The sequence below is a fragment of the Rhinolophus sinicus genome, linkage group LG05, assembly GCF_036562045.2.
Source record: "Rhinolophus sinicus isolate RSC01 linkage group LG05, ASM3656204v1, whole genome shotgun sequence".
NCBI classification, from domain to species: domain Eukaryota; kingdom Metazoa; phylum Chordata; class Mammalia; order Chiroptera; family Rhinolophidae; genus Rhinolophus; species Rhinolophus sinicus.
The window spans coordinates 165115289-165133776 of record NC_133755.1 but is presented as its reverse complement, the minus strand read 5'-3'; the positions used below and the strand labels follow the sequence as shown (position 1 = coordinate 165133776).

The following is an 18488-nucleotide window of genomic DNA, read 5'->3' as shown; positions in this document are numbered from 1 at the left end:
TGGAAAGCTGACGGATATAACAAACTCGGAGGACCTAAAGCTACATCAAAAGCCACTTCCCAGGCTGACAGCAGGGAGACTGAGAACCATCCAGTTTGCACTGCAGGAACCTTCAAAGTCACAGCAATCCCTGAGCAGCATAAACCTCTGGAACTGGGATAGGATAAATGAGGAGGAAGAGACTGCTGAAATATGGAGGATCAGGGTGCAAGTTTTTTGAAAAGAAGGTAAGAGTTCTAGATTGCCTATGGTTGATGTTCAGTATTTATGGTCGTGATGTTCCATCAAGTCTCTGTAAGCACTAAATAAGCCAACACGGACTCGTTACTCTGATGGGAAATACAGGATTAGATTCCTGTGAGCCTCTGGTCACAATATTTTTATCAACCTATCAATACATACCTTGTTTTATGTATTTGTTTAAAGATTTTATTTAAATATTGCTGATTCAACAACACTGAACTCATGGCCAACAACAAACACTGTAACTCATGCCTGAATGAAGCTTATCTAACAGACATACTTGCTCCATAAGGCACAACACAGCCTTCCTGCACTTAGAAACACTCGACAACACTACAACACTATTCTTGGTGGAAGTTTTAAACAGTGAAATCACCAAGAGAAAGTGAAAAAAATATGAAAAATATGGCACTAACTTGGCTGTGAAAAGCACACTTGTTTACAGTATGAGAACCAAAGCCAAAAGGCAGAGCCTGTATTCTACCTTAGCTGGGAACATGCATATGTCAGGTGACTCAACTTTTTAAGTGCTATGTGCATAAAAGCACCATGACTATTGATTTTAGGGTTACAAGTGTTAGCAGGTAGACAAATTTGCAAATAGGGACTCCATGATTTATTAAGACTAACTCTACATATGTGTGTACATATATAATATGTATATATACACACACACATATGTATATATATAACCTAGTAATTAGTCTCATGAATAGTGATAATGAAAGTAGAGAACACCCCAATACCTACCTTCCTTTACTGACTCACAGAACTCTACCTGCTACTGTATTTCCCCGAAAATAAGACCTAGCCGGACAATCAGCTCTAATGCGTCTTTTGGAGCAAAAACTAATGTAAGACTCAGTCTTATTTTACTATAAGACCCAATCTTATATAATTGTCTGGCTAGGTCTTATTTTCAGGGAAACACAGTAGTCCCTTATTCCCAAAGCAGAATGAAAACTTCCCTGGGAACAGACCATTCCATGAGGAAATAACTAAAGGTACCGACATTGGGAAGATTTCCAAACAGCTCACCCAGACCACCCTACAATAAAGCTCAAAATCATTAAATACTACTCATCCATTTAGACTTTCCAGTGTTTTCTTCCTCCAATCTTAATCATGGACAGGAATTTCCAAAGATCTGAAGAAAGTCTCTAGTATTTAAGCCCAAAACAAACAAACAAACAAACAAAAAAAACAATTTAAAGGAAAATTAAAACTCTTGGAAATTAAAAGTCTTAAAGGAGAAATGAAAACCTCAATAGAAGGTTGGGAGATAAAATTAGGGAACTATTCCAGAAAGTAAAGTAAAATGAAATAGAAATGGGTGAGATACATAGTAAATTAGAGTACCTGTCCAGAAGGTCCTATTCCAAATAATAGGAATTCAAGAGACAAAAGGAGAAAACACAAGGAAGAAAATAAAAATACTTTTTAACAATTTCCAGAAGTGAATGGACATGAACCTTCTACAGGACCCAGCCCAATGGATGAAAATAGATCTATAACAAAAAACAACATTGTGGAATTTCAGAATGTTGGAGACAGAGATTCTGACGTAAGAGAGAGAGAGAGAAAAGGTAACATATAAAGTATTAGGAATCAGAATGGCTTTCAATTCCAAACAGTAAAAATGAAATGGGAAAAATCCTTTAAACTTCTGAGGGAAAATAATCTACAACCTACAATGTTATACCTAGCCAAGCTATCAATCAAATATGGAGGTAGAAAGCAAACAAAACAGAAATAGACTCATAGAGAAAAAACTGATGGTTGCTAGACAGGAGGGGGTTTGGGGGATGAGAGGTGAAGGGATTAGAAAGTACAAATTGGTAGTCACAAAATAGTCACGAGAATGTGAAATACAGTATGGGGAATATAATCAATAATGTTATAAATACTATGGTGTCAGATGGGTAATGGACTTATGGGGGCGGGTCACTTCATAGATTATATAAATGCTTAACCATTGCAAGTACACCTGAAACTAATATAAAATATTGAATGTCAACTATAATATATATATTTTATATATATTATATATATACACACACATGTAGTCACAGGATGTAAAGTACAGCATAGGGAATACAGTCAATGGTATTGTAATTGCTATGCACGTTGCCAGAGGGGTAGGAGACGTGTGGGGGGCTATCACTTTATGAGGGGTGTAAATGGCTTATCAATGTTTTGTACACCTGAAACTAATAATAAAATTAAAATATGGGGTAGAATACATTTCCAGACATGCAAGGTTTCAAAAAGCTTACATCCTGTGCACTGTCTCAAGATTTACTGAAGAATGTGCTCTGCAACAAGATGAGCAAAAAGGAAATTCAACACAGGAGGAAAGGGAACTCCAAGGATAACAGCCCGGCACCAGAACTAGAGAGCTACCTGAGTCCAGAGTGGAAGTGTATGATTAAAGACTCAGACATATTGGAGGCTGTCAGCATAGGCACTGCCTTTGTAATCTGAGAACAGTATGTCCCAGTATATCGGGTTCCCACTCTGTCCTCTACTTGGCTTGTATAACCATGTCCCAATGAAGTGCCTGCTCTCCCCTTCATATTCTAATGTCTAGATAGCTGAAGACACTCATTTCATTTCATGAGAAGGTTCTTGAGAGAGATATAGGTAGGTCATGGTGAACTTAAGAGGCAGAAAATATAAAACATGCAAACAACCTCTAAGCGCTCTTCTGCAGGAGATCCAGGATGCTCCAAATGAGGTGACTTACGTTCCCTAGGACTCACCCATCACCTTGCTCACTGACATCTCCACTTGGGGCTCCTGTAAACTCTAGAAGCTGAAATCAGACTCAGAGTCTATTCTGCTCATTTTTTTCAAGGATGCCTTCATCAAATGGTAGTAAACATTGCCTTCATAGAGCTAGATTTATGCTTCTTAATTATTCAAAACCATACACGGTACTGTGTTTAGGGGTACCATACAGGTGATGAAGTCTAGATAGTACATAAGAGTTACCTGAAGAAAAAGAGTGAAACAAAATTGAGGATGGACCCACAGGTGGCTTCAGTGTTCTATTTCTTTACTTGAAGAGTGGGTTATGTGTTTATTATACCTTCTCCTGGAAAGCCATTAGAATTTTTACCTTCTCCTGACCTTTAACTGAAACAAACAAGCAGGCTAAAACATACTATGTCAACACACAGAATAAGCAACATAAAAGTATTAATAATGTAACATTAAAGTTTACAGGATGGTTAGAGTTCTGAGCTTCACCTGAGGTGCTATGATGACATCACAATGGAGGTGTGGATACAATGTATCACAGGTAACACACCCAAATGGTAATAGCTCCCGATCCTTAAGTTTGAATTGTAAAATAACAGTCGTTTTAAAATATCTGAAAAAGTGATTTTATACCACTCATGGACAATGCTTAAACAAAATAGGTCAAAATAAAGCAGGCAAATGCCTCACCCTACCTGGGATGCCTTAGGATGTCACTCCTTGCTAACATTAGGTTTAGATCCCATGGTTCCCTTCACATTTAAGCAATTCTTTCCTGAAACGTCTTTCCCAACTATCCATTCACATACGTCTTAGTGATTACTTACCTAATGCCAGGCACTGTTCTAGAGTGTGGTGATAGTGGTAAACAAAAATTCCCTGCCCTCAACTTCTAGTGAGAGATTAAAAAACAGGATACATTTCCAATGCCAATAGGTGCTATGAACATACAGAGGGGAAGGAGCATGAAGGACGCAAGGGAGGGATGTATGTGCTGTTTTAAAATAGATGGTCAGGGAAAAGCTGTGGGGAGGTGATCACTGGACACAATCTTGAGGGAGGTTTATCTGCAGTGAGAGCACTTCGTGGGGAACAGCAAGCACCAAGATTCTCATTTCAAGTGGTACTTATCACAGTGACGTGGCTCTGCTCGTTTTATTTTGCTGCACACACCCTGCCTCCTCAGATAATGCAGTCCTTGGAAGCAAAATCCTCCTGACGCTTTGGACTCCCAACATTTAGCACGGAGCTTATGTTAAGTTGCCCAGCATTGTTTATAGACAATTCAAATCATAAATATCCCCAAGTGTTACAAAATAATTCAAAATATCGTGCAAGAATTTATTCTCCAGAATAAAATTAAAATCTTTAAATCTGGAAGATAATCAACCTAAATCACAATATGTTTCACCAAGACTATGGCTTATAGCCACATTTTCTGAATTGCAAAATACGTATTGTGCTGATTTAAACCCTTTGGGTAAGGAACAGTAAAATTAGCTCATAAAATGGATTGTGAATAGCACAGTCAAAATAACAGTCCATGTCTAGAAGATTCTTGATGGTTGTGAGAAACATCCAACGGAGACAATTAACAAAATAAGTGGTCAGTCCTTTAAGGATTTAATACGTTCCCAATACTACCATAAACCATCATCTGACCATTTGCTTCCACAGGCTGGCACTGATACACACTTTCCAGTATTCTACTTTTGTAATGACAAGCTCTTTGCCAAGTTTTTTATGTCAGTGTTGGTTGGGTACCTAATGCTACCGTTTCTCACAGCTCTTCTAAAACTCCTACAATAATTACTTGGATTTAGAATTGATAACATATAGAACAAGATAATCACAAGCTTTGGAAAAACATAATCAAATGAACTACCAATGAAGACGCTTCCTCATCACTGGGATGGCAAATGCAGCTCACCTGCTAAAAAGAGTTGTGCCCTAGCCATTCTGTTCCCAACTCAGAGCAGCAGTGTCCAGATGCCTTTTCCAGAAGAGTCCAGGTAACACATTAGTCAAGGACACATGAACAAAGGTCACTAACAACTTGTCCACTGCAAGGAAGTCACAGTTACCAAATAATTAACAATTGTGATGGCGTCACTGCTTCAGCCTTTAAAAAGTTTAAAGAAAAAAACAAAACAAAAAAAACCCCATCGAAAAGTAGGGTGTTTTCAACTGTGCATTTTAATCAAGTATGAATGGTTCCAAGCATTAAATAATGTTGAAAAACAAGCTTTCTAGTTTAAACTGAAGTGAATATTTCTGACTTTCAGCCAGGTACTCACTGAAGCCAAGGACGTTTTCTTGATTATTTCTTCTTCTGTTTCCTGTCTTCACTGCTCCTAAATTCCCAAAGCAAGTCATCCAGTAACTGAGTCCCAACAGCCTTAATACTCAGTTTTACCATCCTTTTGAAATAACCTTTACATATAGCAAAGGGAAACAGTTTCCTACCAGTGAAACCTTCTCAGAAAAACTCTTACCACTCAGCATTTCAAAATTAAACTTAACTGGGCCACTTTTCTATATACAGCCAATTAAACCACTTAACTCCAGAAAAGGAGTGGCAAGGTTTCAAAGAATATTGGAGAACATCTGCAAAAGACAACTGGGACAACCACAGAAAAATAAATGAAGAACACACTAATTCCATTTAAGTTATGAAGACATTTACCTTTAATGTACTCGAACATTTCACATTCATGAAGTCATTTACTTCAGAGCAAATCTAAGCTTATCATATTAAATTTAAAAATATTACAATATTTACAAACTCGCCGGTATAAATACAAACATTGTACTGTTTTCCTTTAGTACCTGCCAATACAAATGGCAGGTCAGTGTTGTCTCCTTGAAGCTCCTCGTTGGCTCTTGAGCAGAAGGAGGGGCCCCTCACAGGAACATGCCTTAACCTAAATGTTCCACTGTCATAGCTTTAGCCCTTCAACATTCTTCTTCAAGTTCAGCAGTTCCTTTTCCTGCCTTCTTTTTTCCAGTTTGAAGGCTAATTTGTTAGCTTTCTTCTCTACCCTCCGCTCCTGTACAAGAATATATTCATGTTAGTCAAATCTTCAAACTAATTTTACTAAAGACTCCCAGGACCTCCCTGCCCACCAGCTCTCTGTAAATCTCACGTCTGAGAAAAGTGCTTTACCCTGCGCTCTTCTTTTATAGCTTGCTTTCTTGCTCTTTTATCGTCTTTGCTTTCAGTTTTGGAGCGTGGCTGGGTTGACACCTTGGGGAGATCACTGTCGTTAATCATCTGCATTCGTTCAGCTTGCTTTGCTGTGAATCCTTTCTTAGGTAAGACATCGAGAGGTATTCCTGTTTTAGAAGATATTCGGATTTGTCTGGGCTGAAATGAAAGACAAAAACAGCACAAGGGTTATTTCCCATTCCTGTTAAAAACGAGCTCTCTTATGACACATTGTTGACGCTTTTCCTGGCGGTGTTGCTAGCCACCGGAGGTAAGCCCACTATGAGAAAATCATTTGTACACTTCATTTCCTGCACTGCACATTTCAAATAGCTCAGGACATCAGGACTTACCTTTGGTTGATACTTGATAAGTTGTGGATGGTTATATAAATTTGAGTATGTGCCTAAAAACAAACAAAAAATTATAAATAAGTATACTTTCAGTTCAGCAAAACACTAATTTACATTACTATTTTTCCAACTTTGGTGTCTTCCTAGTTCACAATAACACTGGAATCTCTCTTAAAAATGTTTTTTTATATCATTTATACCTTAAAAATAGGAATTTTTTTTCCAAGTTATTTATTTTCCAAGTTATTTTAATCAAATATGTACCTTTTAAAACAGGTGATGTACTTAATACTTTAAAATTACTGTCGTACTTTCAGCAGTAAAATGGACATCAAAATACTTACTACAAATGGATTCACAATCCCACTTCTCTTTGACTTCTTCAAGAACTACAGTAACAATCTCTTCTTCCTCAGACCCGTCAAGTTCACTCACTGGCATGTCCTGGTCCTCCAAGGGTTCTAGAGTATTCAGTTTTACACAACTTTTGGTTGAGTTTTCAAAAATGAAGGTGGAGGAAGGGAAAATAAGAAAACCACCCATTATGATACTATATGTCACTTAAACTGCATTTAAAGTATGGAAACAACAGCACTTTTTAAAACTCACATACTCATGTGCTCTGTTACTTCCTCTCAAAATCAGCTGTATCTAGCCCTGCCTCCCCCTTTCAGCAGGTTTTGGACACTCATTCTGCTGACAGGAAGGAAAAATCTGTCTGCATCTTTGCAAGGATATAACACATTAAACAAAATAGCAGCTTTCCTGAAACAATCTTGTTCAAAGCCTTGAAGGCATGAGCCCATCTGTCTCTCCAAAGTATTCAAATAATTCACTTCAAGTATGCAGCTCTTATCCTGCTGTAGGAGCTGCACATGACAGTGATCGTGGAACATCAGACCTTCCTAGCAGATGTAAACACCCCATTAAGTTCTCCCGACAAATCACCTTAATGTGGGTGATGATTCACCAAATTATTTGGCTGGAAAGTTATACTAATCCGGCTGGAGAAACAAATTCTTGTCTTGCTATAAGTTGTAAATATCTACTTCTCAGAACGCCTGGCATTTCAGGGAGATTAAGAGTATATACGCTTAGAAGTCAGAGTAAGTTTTCAGTCAGAAAGGCTTAGAAGCACCATCTCATTCTTAAGTGGAATGTGACCTTGTTACTTCGCACTAGAACCCTCAAGTTCTTCCATCATGATTCTTAGGACAAAGTTTTAGAGAAAGTGGTTCTCAGTATGTTCCCACCAACTTTTATATTCAGCTTCAGAACTCTTAATATCAAAATGTGAGCCAAAGGTTATGGAAAATGTACCCCTTTCTTAATATGGATTCTAACTGGGTGATTCGATTCACTTGTACAATTACAGACTTTACTTGAAAAGGAAAAAAAGCAGATAAACAAGGAAAAGTTGCCGTACTTCTCTGCTTTCTCTTTATAGTAGTCATTTAAAACTTCCTCTAAGCGATTGCTGTCTACTTGAATGGAACCTTCCAATTCAGCATTATCCAGAGCTCCAATTTCATCATCATCATACTGTTCATAAAACTTGAATATATAAAGAGACAAGATACCATGAAAATGAATGTATTCATTAAGACTACAGCATTTAAATGTTTTTACGTTCATTTTATTCCTACATAATATAAGCATGACCATGAGATCACATCTATAACAATATGTGGAAGACACTGTACCTGGCACTTTAAGACTTATGTTCAGAATGAAGTAGGCTGCCACTGAATACGAACATGAAAGGCAGTTATTCTGTTCAGCTTGGAGAGAAAATGCTGGGCAGAAATCTTTACCTCAGAATATTTTACAGATACTTTCAAATTCATCGATTATGCAAACTAATGTACAAATTTCATTTATGTTTAGACAATGTTTTCTGTATTATTCAAATACTGTTCACACTGTCAGGCTTTGTAAAAGAGTCAGAGGGGGTGATGTAACTTCTGAAGGGAGGTTATTTGTAGCAATAGTTTGCTTAGTTCTTTCAGCGAAGAGGGAAATTAGTACTTATTTAAAAGGCAGCAAAGTTAGAACCTTTACCTTAGATTTACTTTGAAGAAAGCCATCCATCCATCACTGAACAGTTCATGGTTTAAACTCCTACCAAATGCCAGACACCACTTTGGGCCTGGGGGTATATCAGTGAGCAACACACACACACACACAAAAGCTGAACGAAATGGAATTCTGTTCGTGCTTAGGCCAATGCTTAAAGGAAACAGCAGTCTTGGGGATTGTAACTGGAGAGGTTTGGAGTCAAAATGTCAGCATTCTAAGAGCAAAGTCAGGCTGGATAAGCCATGTTTTAATTCTACCAGAATTAAAATTAGGGTGGTTTTATGGTCCGTTTTAATAAAAGTTACAGGCTGTTTCTAACGCTGCAAGTTCTCGCTTTGGATTCCAGTGTCCTATAAAATTAATTAGGCACTAGGATTAAAAGGCCCTTAACTGGGGACCTTACCTTCTCAAATCTCTCATCATGCAGGGTGAGCTGCTCATTTCTCCTCATGACTGAGGAGGTCATAGAATACTCAGTAAAGCGACTTTTCGTTTCCTCTTCCCAGAACAAATGATGTCCTAGAGCCCCAAGAGACTGTCCAGAGGCAGTCACGTCCTCATCTGATAATGAGCCTGCAGAGCCATAGTAATCGTCACTACCTCCTTCCTTCTCATCAGCCACGTCGTCCCACTCACTGCCATCTTCAGCCTCAGGTGTCCTGAAGTCAGTGATAAATTAATTGTCAAAACAACTTGAAAAACAACAGAACCCAATGACTTTACACGAGTGAAATTTGGGGGTATCTGAGGGAGGATAATTGCTGAGGCAGGAACAGCTGTGCTGCCTGGCTGCCTGGCGTATTTGCAGAAGTGAGGAACAAGCAATCAGGCAACTTGCACTTTAGCCCCACCTGCTGATGGTTTGTGAAGAGCTCACGTCGCACATTCTCTGCTCCAAACCACAGAAGTCTCACACTAAATGCTCTCAAGTCTCTTTCAGGTGTAACATTCTATGGTTACTTTCCTATTAAAGAAGCAAGAGTCATGTCATCTCTGCTTCGAAACCAACCACACATACCGTATATCCATTCCCCCTTCCTCTTCTCTGGGCTTATTGGCCTGAAGGATAAAATCATCTTCAAGCATATTATCTGGATTATCAAAGTCAAAATCATCATCAAGAGCAGCAACAATGTCAGGATCAAAATCCAGCCGAGGGCCTAGGAGGAAAACAGAAATTGAGTAATAATTCCCAAGAAAGCATCGTCGTTTCACTTAATGTAATCCGAGCACCTATTATACTTGTATGCCAGATTCCATGTATTGAGCATAAAAGAATGATTAAGGAACTTTAAGAAGTTCAGTCTAAGTGAAAGAGAGATGGATGACTGCAAGAAAATAAAAAAGGAAAAAAAATCCTTCTGGTTTCAATATCCACTGGTAAAAAACCCTTCCATTATAGATCTACAATATTATTCTGTGTCTATTTAGCAAAATTCAAAGCTTTGACCTGCAAGAAGAAACTGGGCTTTAAATTCACCCATTAGAAATAACTCTTACCTGTTAGAAGTAACTCAAATTAAATATTTTTAGCCTGTTAAACCTTATCTGTTCAGACTGAGATTTAGTAAATCCCAACCTGTTTCTTCAGCTGTGTTCTATAAGTAAAAATACTACAGAGCCCAAGAAAAAGTTTTAGGTTCAAACCTGTAAACTGACACGGCTTCCAACACCCTTCACAACGTGGCCACTGCTTGATTCTCAAGCCTCATTTCATAGTAATCATTCCCCTTCATTCTAGGCATGCTGAAATATGTTGTTTCCTATATTCACGTTCTCCTGCTTTGGCACATGTTTCCTCTGTCTGGAATAGCCTCTCCTTCCCACCCCACCCTCCTTCATCTACCTGCTTACCTTCTACTACCTAAGAAATCAACCTAGACATGATTTTCTCTAGGACACCTTGCCTAACTCCTCAAGGTTGGTTTGATGCCTCATCATTTATTCGTTTGTATTGGAATCGTAATAGCCCATTTATCATCTGTCTTTCCCAACTGATGGTAAATTCCTTGAGGTCAGGGATTATGCTTTATTCTGGTTTAACTCAAGATCCTATCACAGAGTGGCAACTCAAAGATCTGTACAATAAATAAACACTACATGACAAGTGCTACTCAATAATTAAGGCAATTTAGGAGAAAATACCAAACATCACTTCTGTGGACTTTTGTGTTTATTCTAAAATACAATGTTGGTACTGCAAAAAAAAAAAAAGGTAATTTTTCAGTGTATCTGGAATAGATGGTAAAATGGAACTTCTACAAAATACTTCACACTCTTGTAAGAACTCCTAAAAGCTAACATACTAAGTATCTTCAAGATTATGCTACATGTACATAAGGCTAAGTATCACTGATTCCTTTGTAAGAGACTAGGTCAAGGTTAAAATTCCCCTTCTAAAAATCACCAAAAATAATTTTCCCACTTTCCTCTCCAGATAGGAACTTCAAAGACTAAGAATTTGATGGCAATAAAAGAAAAGGATGCCAATCACACTCATCCTTTTCTAGTGATCTCTAATCTGAATTCAGGCACATCTCAATTGTTTCAACACTATCAGGAAACAAAAAAACTCTGTATCATTAGTATGTTTCTTTTTGTTAAAAGAGTTATATCCATTTCAAAAGGTAAAGAAACGAAACACACCTGAAACAGGAGCTGCTTTATTTAATAATCCAACATCTTCCTCAAACTCTGATGCAAACACTGATGAAGGCAACTTAATTCCTGTGGTCTTGAAAAAGAAATTATACAACGGTTAGGTTTATTTAGCAATACTTCTAAACTACTAGACCGGGTTGAAAAGTGTCCCCGCAAAATTCATGTCTGCCCAGCTCAGAATGTGTCCTTATTTGGAAATAGGATCTTTGTAGATGTAATTAGTTAAGGTAAGATGATACTGGATTCTGGTGGGCCCTAAGCCAATGACAGGTAGGTTCTTGTAAGAAGGCCATGTGAACACACGAAGACACACAGGAGAGAAAAGGCCAGAGCGATGTATCTACAAGCCAAGGAACACTAAGGATTGCTAGCCACCACCAAAAGCTCGGGGACAGGCATGGAACAGGCTCTCCCTGAGCCCCCAAGACAGAACCAGCCCTGTCAAAAGCTTGATTTCAGACTGCTGGCCTCCAGAACGGTGGGAATACATTTCTATTGTTGTAAGCCACCCAGTGGTAATCTGTGGTCATCTGTTAGGCCGGTCCTAGGGAATCGGCACAGCTACTTTCTGGGCTCCCTCTCGTGTGCTCCAGTTTTACTTTTTAATGATTATTCCACCACCATCATTTCAAAAGCAACTTCCCTGCAATACTTCACAAAACTCTCTCCAGGATATTATTCCACTGAATCCTCACAAACCCTTCAGGAATCAGCATGTTTTAGGGAGACAAAAGCTAAGAAACATTAAATGGCCTGCCTGCCTGAAACTGGTTAAGTGAAGTTCTGGGATTCAAATCCAGGTCGTGGAACGCCACTCTCAAGTTTCAAAACAAAATTTTTTCCCTTAAACAGAGATAATGTCCTAATCTCTATAATGGCACAGCCCTTCTGTGAATTAGTTGCCGTAAATCCTAGGCGGTCATAAAACATTTCTTTCCATCCCTGTATCCCTTTGAACTCTCTTGCACACAGTGACTTCACATCAGTCTTTTGGGCACGATCTTCCTCATGGGTAATCCAGACAGATTACTGCGATCACGGCTTAGCTTGTCTACACCTAATCCAACCTTCACGTCACTGGTGGATTAAACTCCTTTGATATTTTATGTGATCTTCTGATCTTCCTGAATTTTTAAGGCTCTGTAAAATCAAAGCCTACTCTATGTACCCAAACTTCTTACTGTTACTCAGTAACAGGACCTCTACGTAAATCAAGTCCAGCTCCTCACATCATGGAATGATTCAAAGCAATTTATGGAGCACACACGTGCCAGGCACTACCTGTTGTCCCTTCTTTCTGGCTGGAATTCCCTTCCTTTCTTCAATAGACACCTCCTTCAGTGGCCAGCTCAGTTCTTCCTGCCTCTATGAAGCCTGTCTTGATTACCGTCCTGGAACACGGTGCGAACTCCCCTCATTCTTCACACCACACAATCAACTTCAAAATGTGCTGGCACGTATTTTCTGACTTGTCCTTATGCTTCAGTTTCATTTTTTCAACCAAAAGGTTAATAAGGTGAGGGTCACCATCAGATGTCACCATTTCCGTGTGCCTCACCACCCACTCCCCATCCTCAGGTGAGTAGCAGGTGTGAAGCTGAGATGTATACTGTCACCGGCTCAGACAGAGCAAGCTGAAATGGAAGCCTCGAAAGAGCATGAGTAAAAAAAGCTACATATAGGAATGGACCCCTTGCAAACTGTTATGGTTTCCAAAGTGAGTTTCTCAATGGCATAAACATGGGCCAAGATCTGGTTTCCTGCTGGAGAGTCCTTTTTGTTAAAAAAAAAAAAAAAAGGTTCACTACATGTAATTCACATACCATATAATTCACCTAATTGAAGTGCAAACTTTAATGATTTTTGGTATGTTACATTAATTTTTAAAAACTGTGGTAAAATATATACATGGTCTTTTTTAAAAGATACCACTTGTGATTATTAATCCTTGGAATTTAAGGATTAAAGAAGGGGAGATTACCTTATATTTAGTGAATCTACCTTTGGAGATTGTTTTCAAATCTTGAGAAATAGTCAAAGAATCATATACACGATTAGTGTTTATAGAGTGATTACTGTTTTTGAAAAGAAGAGTGTAAGTCTTTTTGTTGGTTACAGTAGTTACTAAATATATTGAGTTTGCCCAGCTGCTTTATACCATGACAGCACCTGCTTTCCTTCACGTGAAAATCAGGGACCACTCAAGCAGTGTTAATTTTTTTGTACTGCCTTTCTCTACTGCTTTACTTTCTGTTTTTAGGGCATATTCAGCATTTCTGATTTATTCAATTTTGGTGGTTTGTTGCAAGTTACTATAAGGTTAAAAAAAAAAGCACATGAAACTCATCTAGATTTTTGTGTCATGCTACCGAAAACCAAAGGAAATTTTGTGTTTAAACATAATTCACTCATCTTTGTAATCACTGAAGTGTCCACTTAAGAGCCTTATTCTGTTAAAAAGCCAATCAGGGGGTGGCCAGATGGTTCAGTTGGTTAGAGCACGAGCTCTTAACAACAGGGTTGCCAGTTTGATTACCACATGGGATGGTGGGCTGCGACCCCTGCAACTAAGATTGAACACAGCAACTGGGCTTGGAGCTGAGCTGTGCCCTCCACAACTAGACTGAAAGACAAGGACTTGACTTGGAGTTTATGGGCCCTTGAAAAACACACTGTTCCCCAATAAAAAAAATAAATAAATTTTTAAAAAAGGGCATAAAATGAAATAATGAAGAATTAAAAAAAAAAGCCAATCAGATAATGACTACTGTCACACAAAATGAAATGAATAAAGAATAAAAGCTTATCTTGTACTGTGAATAAAATTCAGCCAGAAGAAAGTTAGGACTTGATTAAAACTTTCGTCTGTGAGATAAAGAAGTTGAGCCACTATTGGACCCACCCCCCCATTCGCTGTAGAAGGGAGTCAATAAGTACCCTACTATTGATCTAACAAGCCTTGAGGAAGGAGTACATTGGTTCAGAGATGTGACAGTGGGGTGTGCGGCCTTACAAGAAAGCTATGACCTGCTCAGTGCACAGCTGCAGGTGTTACCTCTTTTGAGAAGATACCCTGAAATCTAACCCTTTCAACTCCCCTTAAGCAACAAGGTATGGATTGGAGGAGCTAGGATCACATCTGCAACGAAGAAAAAAATGCCTGGACCATGACAGGATTGGAGAATGAGAAGGAGGGGAACTTGGTGCCCTTTTTATCTCTTCCCTTTTGTCAATAAACCCAATAAATGACTGTCTCCTTTTTCTAAGTGCCAGGTGATATAAAAGTTTCACAGAGAAGTTTATGCTAATAGTAAATAAGATACCGGTAACAAAGGTATGCAACATATGGGCATCCTTAACATAAACGGGGAAAACCAGAACTTAAATTGGTAGCACTAATTTCATATAAATATGTGCTCGCGTATGTACTGAAAAGATAACGTGTTAAAGTGAACTGCATTTTTGTTAAGAGAAATTTCATTACAACTATTGCATCTATTCTCTTTGATGATTAGTCTGCAGCTTTTAAGTGTTAAATCTGAACATTCTACAAAAGTTCTACTATAGAACAGTTTATAAGGCTGCAGCAGTTGTTGTTTACACATAGAATATCCGCTGCTTTTCTTCTACTGAAAAGAGCTATCTAACATGACTACGTCTATCCAAAGTTCTCTGTCAAAGGCTGTTATTTTTGACAACTGCCACCAGAGAACAGGCAGCCTACTCTCTGATTGTGTATATGTGTGCACACACATACAACTTTATGTGAGGGCACGGCCTATCTGTGTGCTCCTCAGACTGAAACTTTGTTTCTTGCAACAGTTACATTGATTTAAAAATGGTGGTTTTTGTTTTTTCACTCACCCCTACACATTCTCTCTTAAACTTAAACTGTTGAAAAGTCTTACTGAAATTACTGAAGTTTCTTCGTCTTCATCTTTCCTGTTGGGTACACTGACGGCACTGGTGGGAATAAGCTCCGAAGGCCCAGAAGGTTCCTTCAGATGCTGCAGGTAGTCATAGTCGTCATCAAAGAACACCCCATACTTCCTCTGTTCTGCTCGTCTTTCTTCATCATTTATCTAGGAAAACAAGCAAAAGAGAATTAGTACCTCCTCCAAGGATAAGGCATAGGAACCTTCCAGTGAGTACAGCTTTCAGAATGGAAGGCGGATGGCATATGGATAGTCTGGCTGATAGAGGTGAGATAATGAATTCTTAAACTCACAAAACACAGAGCTTCTCAACCATTGTGCTACATAAAATTAAGATGGAATGAAAACAATTCTTCCTTCTACTAGACATTTCTGTGCAACAATTCAAGCCAAGACACACAATTATTTTATCATGTACTTGGAGGGTTAGGAAAAAAGACTTGAGTGCCTCGAAAAATTAAGTACAATTTCTTGTATTTATATGCAAAGAAACTTCTCAACATACCACACAAACTGGATTTACTGAAAAGCTATTAATAAATAGGGCCAATGTTCCCCAACATTTCCTTTCATGTTACCCACACTTAACAGGTATCCTGCCTGATAATCACCAAATCAACCTTGTGAAGGTTCCCTGGCATTTTCTAAAGCTAACTCATGAGCTTCAATGTTTTACACTTCATGAGATGAGTGACCAGAAGGCAAAACGCAGGTTGTGGTTATGAAATTAAAGGATCTTAGGGAAAGCAGAGATTGGGCACTTGGTTGTACCCTAAATAACATCATCCAGTATTGTGGCTGATGGTTGAGTAAATATTTACCATTACTCTGTAAGATTTACTCATTTAAACATCTCAAACAAAGATGCTTTATCCTCTCAATCAAAATATGCATAATGTAAAAATCAGCACAGTCACAAAAAATTATTTCTGTGAATTTATTTCCCAAAACATCAGTTACCTGAGAATAGCAACTGGCTAATCTAATTTATAAAAACCACCAAAAGTGCCCCTACAAACTTATTGGCTAAAGCACAGGACCTACTTTCTGTGTAGGCAACAGAACCCTCTGGGGTGCAGTCTCATCTGCTGCTAAAGGATCTCGTTGGCTCCGATGGACCAGGTGAAAAGACACAGCTTTCTTCTTTTCTATAAAGGGCTTTTTCTTCCTGTGAGGCTTCAAAGGACAGAATCAGAACAAGCCATTAAAACAGAACAAAAAAACCAGTGAACAGTATCAGTCCACGCAGGCATCTTCAATAAGTTACGTGAAAGATCAACAGATTTTTGAAACCTACACTTCTAGGGAAGGCAACAGCAACTACCAGTTATGTTCTATAAAATCTGTACTTACCTTCCTCCAACTAACATTTGTTGGCACCCACTGTGTAGGTAGACCTGGTTATGGGTGCTGGGGATACAGCCATAGGGAAGTCAGACAAGTCCCTATTCTTCTCAAGCAAATCAAAAAAAGTGGTTTCAGGTAAAGGAAATAAAACAAAACACAGTGATGTGCAAATGGTTAGAGGGTAACTTTAGACTGGGTGCTCGGGGAAGGTCCCTGGCAGGTTGAATCAGAATGACAAGGAGCCTGTCACCAGAGAATCTGGATAAGACAGTTGCAAGCAATATACACACTGCAGGTACCAACTACTATATGAAACCACCACACAGCAGCTAAAATTTAGTAAGATTCATCGTCCCTTTCTAGATCTGTATTTCACTACCCAACCTTGGTTTTCTAAACCGAGAAAGCATCATCCCAGTTGAGTAAGCCACCTTGCTTTGGGCCGAACCTTTGTCTCTCCCGTTAAGTCCCCTAACCCAGAGCAAACAGACGGGCAGACACCTGCCACTCCAACGTCTGGAAAGACCAGCAAATCCCTTTCCGCCCGACCTCATGAAGCACAGGGAGACACGTCTGCGTCCTGTGTCACAGGTTTTGAGGCTCCTCGGGGCAAAGGGGAGGCCCACTCTAATCTGCCAAGTATGCCCAGGGTGGTGAGGGTTACCCATAGCGGCCACTGCGCCGCAAACGGCCTCCCCGCATCTTCGGACAAACCCTCCCGGACCCAGGCCGCAGGGGCCACTGGCACTAAAGGAACCATCCTGGCCTCCGCAAACCCAGAGCGCCCCGCCCCCGAGCCAAGTCCTGCTCACCATGTCGCGGCCGCGGGGCGCTCACCCCAAAGCGCGGCGACTACACTGTCCTAGCCCCGGGGGAGGTGACACGATTCGTCCCGAGCGCTCCAAGGCCCAGCTCACAGCGGCGTCTTTAGGCCTAAATACACGTGCAAACCGAACACCGGGACGGGAAGTCACGCAGCAGGCCGTGGGAATGGACCAATCGCCGGAGAGCTGAAGCGTCGCGACCGGTAGTTACGCAGCGCTCACGCAGTCTCAGCGATCGCGAGAAGCTCTTGGAAGGTGGGGCCGTCCCCACCCCCGGGGGGCGGGGCTTTTTCCCGCCAGAATTAAGTTCGCTGGGAGAAGGAACCACACGCTCCCAGGGGCGGTCAGGCGCGGAAGCGGATGCTGTTTGTGGGGGCACTGGCTTTTCTAGCGCCCTCTACCGAGGACAGCGTCGACGAATTTAGCATCCCCATTGACAATTGTAAAATTCCCGACTGTAAAACAAACCAAACACACACACAAAAACGTACCCAGAAGGGACTTGGCTACCCTCCCAAGTCACTGAAGTTTCAGGTTCCATCTTTTCTTGGCGGGTGCAGAGGCGGTTGCCTAAGCAACGGAGGATCCCAGGGCCTTGCTATTCTAGGCTGTACCAGGCTTAATCAGGTCTTTATGTTACACCAATTAATGAACTGTGCGTTGAAATGTCCAGTTAACAATACCTCTGAGACTGTTGGCGGTAGAGGCGTTTGAATTAGTATATTCAGAATCCGTTTGGTGTTTACATATCTTATAAGGTGGAAACTAATGTTTATTCTCTTCCAAGCCCTTCCTCAAGTGTTTTAATGTGGTTTAAGCAAAGAGGCCATAAGCACACCTCAGGAAGATTCCAGGCAGGTGCTGGCTCACTCTCATAGCTTTTCCTGGACAAAAGAGGGTGGTAATGCACTTCAAGTTTTATCAGCAGACCTTTTCTCAAATTTGTGTTTCCCCTTCCCAATTTCTGGTGTCTTTCCAACATATGAGTTACCTTGGATTGTGTCTTTATGTCATATTACTATTACTTGTATTTATGGAATATAATTTTTTATTGCAATAAAAATTATAGAAACGA

At 39.8% G+C, this 18488-nt stretch overlaps 2 protein-coding genes across 2 annotated transcripts in view; both read right to left on the bottom strand.

Annotated features, from left to right (window-relative positions):
* The window catches only part of ZC2HC1B (zinc finger C2HC-type containing 1B), a 38447-nt gene extending 32908 nt beyond the window's left edge, over window positions 1-5539 (bottom strand). Inside the window, exon 1 of the mRNA XM_019744445.2 lies at window positions 4937-5539. Coding sequence (XP_019600004.2) covers window positions 4937-4964 — 28 coding nt within the window. The 5' untranslated portion in view covers window positions 4965-5539. The remainder of the gene's footprint in view (window positions 1-4936) is intronic.
* Window positions 5540-5670: 131 nt separating this feature from the next.
* On the bottom strand, window positions 5671-17594 carry LTV1 (LTV1 ribosome biogenesis factor). Its single transcript, XM_019744499.2, has 11 exons — window positions 17402-17594; window positions 16287-16418; window positions 15216-15389; window positions 11293-11380; window positions 9665-9806; window positions 9050-9305; window positions 7994-8121; window positions 6912-7051; window positions 6568-6620; window positions 6173-6373; window positions 5671-6056 (listed from the first exon to the last, which is right to left on the bottom strand). Exons 1-11 carry the CDS (start codon window positions 17402-17404, stop codon window positions 5946-5948), a joined length of 1428 nt encoding a protein of 475 aa, XP_019600058.2. The 5' UTR covers window positions 17405-17594; the 3' UTR covers window positions 5671-5945.
* Window positions 17595-18488: the final 894 nt, after the last annotated feature.